Here is a 7,252-nt window from a genome sequence, read left to right as displayed (position 1 = left end):
TGTTTTACTACACTGATGTAATGGAAAAGTAAACATAATGGTAACTGATCAGTGGTCTTACAAATTCTGTCCTGGTTCAGGAACTTTTCTATCTTTTCCCCAACGGTCTGGAAGATAGCAGCAGCTGAAGAAAACACAGTGGTCCGCTGGTCTTCGCTCACATCAGCTGACCCAGTGTTGGCAGATGCAACCACTGCAGTTGAAACGCTGGTACCAGCTTTAGGTACTGGATTCTTCTGGATCTTTACAGCACCCTCAGGTTCTTTAAAGGATAACGTTTAATTAGAGTTACTCAGATCTTCATCTCCAACACATTTTTAACAGTCTTGTTGTATAATCAACCAATTTAAGTTTAAAATTACGTTGGGTTGCACCTTTTTTTTTTTTTTACATTCAGGAATTTGTATTTTCGTGTTCTTGCTAGCAGCTTGGATCAATATGATGATTTGGTGTTTTCAATGAAAACCTTTCAATAGTTTTCATTGTAAACACCAAATCATGTGGATCTTTTAATAAATTAGTTTTGTTAATCATTGTAGCCAGTTTTTTCTGTTTTCCATAAAACAAAAACACCCAATGACTACTGTTGTCTCTATGAAATATCTTTCTAATGCTTTGTATCCACTAAGTGTATAGTGTAAACAGCACTGAGTTGTTGTTATTGATAATTACGTTGTTAAGGGCTTGTTCGTGTTGGCACGGTGAATGCAACAGGAAAGCCAACTGCCTGGCAATGACGTCCTCCACACTCGGGTAACAAGACAACTTGAACGCACCATAACATTTGGGGGGGTGGGGGTTTACTAACAATGACTCAAAATAAGGAGTAGCTTACGCAATTGTTTCATTAAGTCTTGATACAAAGGAAATGGGATAACTTGGCATCTTGTCCATTTTTTTCTAAACTACATGTAATTATCAAGCAGAAGTCTTATCCCCGACTCAGACCTGGAAGACATTCTAACTTGTATCACCTCTCAGCTAGAGCTGTGGTTCTCCACCTGAGTCATGACGCCATTAGGAAAATATGGTTGCTTGTTACATCCCCATCAAAATCAATCACTAAATAAATATGCAAGCAAACTTTGACACTTACTAAAACACTTTATGAAACCCATTTTAATGTTGGTACAAGTTATAAAATATATGATTCTTGTCTTTTTTCCATCATCCTAATTTGATCTTTTCTCCACAATCATCTGTGTGTTGTGTATTTTAGTCTCTAATGACATGAGAAAAAGAAAAAGTAATTTAACCAAGTATTAACCACTTAGTGAAGAGCCTATATCTTACCTTTTCCAGAAGGTTTTGTCCCCAGACCTCTAACATTCTGCTTTGCCACCAAAGCCGAGCTTCCTGCTGCCAGCTGCAGCAGAGCATCTACCTCCATCCTGGCCTCCAGTTTCTGTACAGCAGACTCTGGATTTGCCGCTGTGCCAGTAGCGTCCACTTCAAGGTTTATGTTGATCTCATTCAAGTCTTGAAGGCGCTGTTCAAAGCTTTGCAATCTGGGGGAAATGAGTGTTCTTAAAAAAGCAGCAATGAACCAGTGACCTTAATCCTTTTAAGTTTGCTTTTTTGCCTTTTCCTTACAACAACAATAAGAATCAATGTTTTTAACAAACGGTTGAGAACAGTTAATAATACAATTACAATGGAGCAATGGTCAAACTTTAAAACAGTAATGAGATAAACACTTATCAATACATAACCAAACAGCAGATTATTCAAGTTTATTTCCACCAATTTTCAATAAAATTTTATTGACAGAAAATTCTGCTCAACCGAACGATACAGCAGGATGTTACAGGATTAATTAATGTCCCATCCAGCGCTCCTGCACACTAATGACTGATTTAACCGTTCATCTTAAATTTGTTAAAACCTTAATGTCAAAATTCCCTTCCAGCATTTCAGATGTGTCTTTAAACCAACAAACAGTCAAAGATGTTTAATATACAACTCTAAAAAAAAATTAACTTTATCACTTAAGCGTATTTTTATGTTCATACATTACATGTCAGTTTTAAAATAAAAAGAAAAAGGGTAAAAACACAGGGACACCAGTTAAAATCTACAAACCTTACTTCTAGAAACGGGATGTTTTCTACAATTTAACAAAATCTTTGGACCTACTTTTATGAGTCATCCCATCATTCATTCTGGAGCATGTACATGGAGTCACCAGCAGATATCTGCCACCATAATTTCATTTGGCCTCACATCATTAGACAGAACACTGTCTAAATTTCTATTACAGATTTTCTAATGCCTTAAAAATAAATTAAATATAAGAAACTTACGGTTCAATCCGTCCAATTTTACTCCTGTGTGGGAACAAAGAAAACTATGTTTGCAAATACCTAAATGAGCGATCAAATTTGCCCTCAATTTAGGTACAAGCATACCAAATTTCATGAACGGATAAGCAGCCCAGTGAGAGCTTCTCCACCACTTCTGTGACACCCGTGGGCTCAGCCATCTCAATGCAAATCTGTTTCCATAAGACAGTCATGGACAGAGAAAAAAGGAGGAAGAAATAAAAGAAATCTACACGTCAATCTGATAATGCATGGAGTCATGGTCTGTGAAAACTTTGGTTAAGATAAGGATCAATAAGTAGCTCCTGTAATGTCCAGGTTTTATTATCCAATATGGCATTAACAAACATTACTGGAAGCATTCAGCAACAGTTTTACCAGTAGCACTAGATGATGTTCACTAGTTCAAGATGCAGAAATGAGACCTTGTCCAGCAGACCACATGTGAAAGTTTGAATCCAAAAAAGATAGTTTGATGTTTAACTCCCAGCCAATGGTATCCTCGTAGAATAAATTAATACATTTTTAATAGCTTCCAAGGTAGGAACTAAATGCCATGCCTTTTTAAAAACACAAGACAACCTGACATTACACTGAGGTAACGCTTTGCAAACCTTAATGTGAATAATGATGGCATTCATTCTGGCATACCCGGTTGGCAAGAGGCAGGAAGCTGACAAAAGATGCAATGGACGCCACCATTTTCATGACCATGATGATGAGATGGACAGATGTGTCAAAGATCTCCACACACAGCAACCGCTCTCTCAGGGACTCGAGCTCTGAGACATGCTGAAAGCAGTCAGAACAATTGATGCTTCAAGTATCTGCAGTCACTCTACAACAGATTTTAATAAGTGGTGAATGACTTACTGCGTTGCTCCATTTCATCAAAGTCCGGTACATGACCTCCTGCAATTGTCACAAATATTATATTGTTGTTTGTTTTAACAGCTTTCAATGATTTATTTAGGCCACTTTCCAATGAATGTGCATGTCCTGTGGTTGTCTGTCAGGTCTCTCTTGTAAGTGACTTCATGCTTCAGAAAGTTTAGATGGAAAGACTGAAGGCTGCAAAACTGTAGTTCACAAACCAAGGAGCACTGTAAACCAGGCTGTATCCATCCTTTATGTACAGTATGTGGTTGTAGCCCTTGACTATAGCAGCACTAAAATGATACAGCATTTTAATAACAATAAAAGCTTTGTTCAGGTAAATTAACATTCAGCCATTGTCCACATATTGATAAATGATAAGTGTCTCGAGTGTCCAGCAGCACTTTGCTAATTTATGGCAATATGAATGAGTGAAACTTTATTGTCACTGCAACAGGTGCAACAAAATTTTTTCCAGTACAAACTTACTACAGGGTTTCCGCTACATGTAAATGATTGCGGCGCACTGCCACGGCAAAATAAACCACAACAGCACAGTATGAACAACTTTGTGCAGACCATACAGCCAGTTTCCATACCTCTCTGAATCCAGGATGCATGTTCTCCAAGACAAAGTGAATGAAGAGCGTGCAGCCTCTGACAAGAACTGGATTTCTGATGTGATGCAAGACAAAATCGCAGCATGTGTCCCAGTTGTGAAAATAGACAAAAGCCTGGAGGTAGGGAGAAAAAGAGTCTAAGTTTCATTGAAATAATAGTGACTAAACATAGGCTTAAATGCAGTGATACATGTGCTTACTCTCCTCTGCAGAGTTAGGACTATCACATTGTAGTGCAGAGTATGAAGAGTCTGTTTAGGGAAATAAGGCCACACCAGCTTAGCAACATCCTTGTGTGTATAGTTTCCTTCTGGCAAACCCGTCAGCATGATTGTGGGAAAAACCGATCCTTGAGAACGAGCTTTCTACAGGACATGAAATTCAAAAGATAAATAAGCACAAGTTTTAAAATGCATGCAAGTATATAACACGGGAAAAACTAAAACCATTTCTGTTGTAAAGTACTGTTAATAGCACATTCAGGAATCCTTTTTTCATGAATGCCATTAAAACATACACATCAAAACTGGGTGAATAAAACAAATTTACCTCTATATCTGCCATTTCCTTGACCGTCAAGTAATCTAGGATTAAAAAAAGAATTATGTCACTTGATTATAATCTATTATCGGTGGTTCTGTCCCCAACAGCTTCTCTTACCTGGGATGATGAACCAAGGAGAGAAGGTAGGAAACACAAAAGGGTAAGTTGCAAAGGTGACCCAAAATGGAGCCTTGCTGCTGTGCGGAACACAGACAGGTGTTGGGACGACAGCCCCAGCAACAAGTTCCTTGTCAACCGGCATAGCCTTTGCTGCGAGTCTTGGTGCTGCATACATACAAATGAGTAGATTTCTATTAAATTGTAGCAGCATTTTTTATTCCTATCTTTATAATTATGGTCTTCATTTTAAAAGAATTGACTGGCTACCAGGCTGTTTGCATTTGGTGCCAACACTCAGAAAATAGTTTTAATTTCAATAACTCATCCACCAAAGACTATGAAAATGACACCAGTTTAACTTCAGATAATTTGATGTTTTTGATGAAAAAGTCAGGCCAATGAGAAAAATTTAACACTGGAACATAATACAGTTTATTTTCAGGAGTGCATGTTGGTTTACACCCTTTTCATCATGTCCGCAAAGACTTACGTGGTGATATCATTGCGCTTTCTGGGGTTTTTATCCTGTAAATGTTATGGGCAGGGCAAAGCTTCAGGAGGCTGTACCAAACTCCGAGCCGATCAGTATCCTGAGCAGAATCAAATTCAACAAACACCTGAAACACACACACACAGATGAGAATTCACTCAGATAAATTAACTTATTTGTGTCTGTGTGTGTGTGTGTGTGTGTGTGTGTGGAGGGGGGTTAATACCTTGTTGAGGAGAGGCAGGAAGTTTCTGATGGAACCGATTTTTCTTACAGTTTCTCTGAGATCCTGGGTCTCGCTTGGTGAGATATTCTGGATGAAGACGGTACTTTTCCCATCATCTTTCGGCTTCTGCTTGAAGAGGAACAGATGGGAATTCAAAGGAACCACAGTTAACTACAAAAGTGAAAAAAGAAACTTGATGTTATAGTGACGTGTCTGTGCTACTTACAGAACCAATCAGTTTCATCAGATCTCCATAAAAGCCAAACTGAAACAGAACAAGCACGGTTGAAGTCATTCTCTTCATGCAGATTCAGTGTACACTGAGTTTTTTCATTGTTTGAAAAGATTAAATAAAAACATCTTTTTAAAATTCAATAACTATTTAGATGCCATTTTATTGTTCTGAAAACCTGTTTTAACTACACTAATCCATATCCTCTGGCAGCAGAGGTGCTACTTATTTTTGAAGTGGTAAAAATGTAGAAGAGCTTCTGAAATCCATTTTCTTGAGTAAAGGTTTTTTTTCTTATGTTTTAAGTTTACTGAAAAACAAAAGAAAATACAGTAATTGTATGGTACTCTGAATATGTGTACCGGTGTCATGGAAATATGTCGAGCAACAGCATAAAAGTGAAGTTTAGATCCTTTGAGAACAATATTCTTGTTGTTTGAGGACTGGATAATGTTTCGCACATTCCCCGCAAATGGCATGAGGGCAAAAGCCTGAAAGAAAAACAAAAATATTCATGACTAAACATAGCAGTCACATGACAATAGTGACTATTTAACCAGACAAATGGCTACCTTCAGCTTATTAAGAAATTTTAGTTAGGTCAACGAATCATCAACAACTGATTAGATGCTGCTTTTAAGTCAGAGTGTATGCAACAGTATGAATACTAACATTTATTGCAACATAAACATATTTTCCACATTAAGGAATAAACAAAATCCTAAAATGTTTCTCAGCTAAAAAAGAAAAATTGGAAACCCAGAAATAAGATAAATAAACCATGTAGATGAATGACCTAGTGCTTACCATGCGCTTTTGAGGAATAACATAGATGTTGTTGCTCTTATAGCTAAATCCAAATGGGTGGAGTAGCTTGGCAACGTCATTCTCCGTGTAGCAGCCATCATAATACTCCGGCAGACAAGTTATCAACAGCAGTTTTGCACTGAGACAGAAAAGCTAAAGACATAAAATAAAAGGTTAAGATGATTGTTGTACAAGCCTGTTAATGACCCATTCTTTTGAGGCGGGCAACGTGAAGTAAGGAAACATCTAAAACAGGGGTGCCCAAGTCCGGTCCTCGAGATCTACCCTGATCTAAAACCTGCAGGACGGTGGCCCTTGTTAACTAGAACTGGACATCCCAGTTTTGTACCGATTCTGTGGTGTGGACTGCTAAATGTTATGTCTAAAAGCTTTTTCTGTTTTACTTTTTAACAGTACGTTTCCAATGACACCGTCAGCTGTTCACTTGTCCACACATCATATTCCCTCTCTAACAAAATTGCTTGAATCCACAAATAAATAATCCACAACACAGTTTAAACTGGCCCTGGACAGCAGTCCTTCATTTTAGTAGATTGAGAAAACTTACTTTTGGTGACATGATGGTTTTCTTACTTAGACAGCCTGCAGCGAGGAAGAAGAAAAATTAATGAGTAAAAAGACTGTCAAATGGGAGTTTTGAGCTACATACAGACTTCTGAGACATCTTACTGATTCTTTCTGGATGCAAAAGCTCCTGAATTCTTTCTCCAAAAGTAAGAGAGTCAGCAGCAGGCGAAGGTAGCACAGATGTAGTTGATGATGAACTCTTTTGGGTCTTCACTGCAGTCGAAAGACATTTTTAAAACATAATTTTCCAACCAATCAAAACTATTTTTGTAAATCTTAAAAAGCTCAACACTTTAACAATTATATTTTTTAACAATATATTTGACTGTGTTCATAACAGTTATTAATCTTGTGTCAAACTTTAGTCAAATCAGTTCAAACATGAAGCCACTTTGTCAGAAAATGCCACAATAAGACCAGAACCACCAA

At 37.6% G+C, this 7,252-nt stretch overlaps 1 protein-coding gene across 5 annotated transcripts in view; it reads right to left on the bottom strand.

Annotated features, from left to right (window-relative positions):
* The window catches only part of LOC121639500 (zinc finger protein 638-like), a 29,610-nt gene that overhangs the window by 12,245 nt on the left and 10,113 nt on the right, over nt 1–7,252 (bottom strand). For 2 of the 5 annotated variants that reach the window (XM_041984789.1, XM_041984792.1), the window contains exons 12-28: nt 6,926–7,036; nt 6,804–6,838; nt 6,236–6,388; nt 5,791–5,919; nt 5,423–5,461; nt 5,197–5,325; nt 4,971–5,097; nt 4,478–4,645; nt 4,367–4,401; nt 4,018–4,182; nt 3,797–3,931; nt 3,195–3,233; nt 2,973–3,113; nt 2,409–2,494; nt 2,304–2,327; nt 1,294–1,508; nt 62–265 (exon numbers count right to left, since the gene is read on the bottom strand). In XM_041984789.1, coding sequence (XP_041840723.1) covers nt 62–265; nt 1,294–1,508; nt 2,304–2,327; nt 2,409–2,494; nt 2,973–3,113; nt 3,195–3,233; nt 3,797–3,931; nt 4,018–4,182; nt 4,367–4,401; nt 4,478–4,645; nt 4,971–5,097; nt 5,197–5,325; nt 5,423–5,461; nt 5,791–5,919; nt 6,236–6,388; nt 6,804–6,838; nt 6,926–7,036 — 1,935 coding nt within the window. The remainder of the gene's footprint in view (nt 1–61; nt 266–1,293; nt 1,509–2,303; nt 2,328–2,408; nt 2,495–2,972; nt 3,114–3,194; nt 3,234–3,796; nt 3,932–4,017; nt 4,183–4,366; nt 4,402–4,477; nt 4,646–4,970; nt 5,098–5,196; nt 5,326–5,422; nt 5,462–5,790; nt 5,920–6,235; nt 6,389–6,803; nt 6,839–6,925; nt 7,037–7,252) is intronic. The other 3 variants (XM_041984790.1, XM_041984791.1, XM_041984793.1) reach the window with 3 other exon arrangements.

The sequence above is a fragment of the Melanotaenia boesemani genome, chromosome 5 (genome assembly GCF_017639745.1).
Source record: "Melanotaenia boesemani isolate fMelBoe1 chromosome 5, fMelBoe1.pri, whole genome shotgun sequence".
Classification (NCBI taxonomy): domain Eukaryota; kingdom Metazoa; phylum Chordata; class Actinopteri; order Atheriniformes; family Melanotaeniidae; genus Melanotaenia; species Melanotaenia boesemani.
This window is presented reverse-complemented; position numbering and strand designations above follow the sequence as displayed.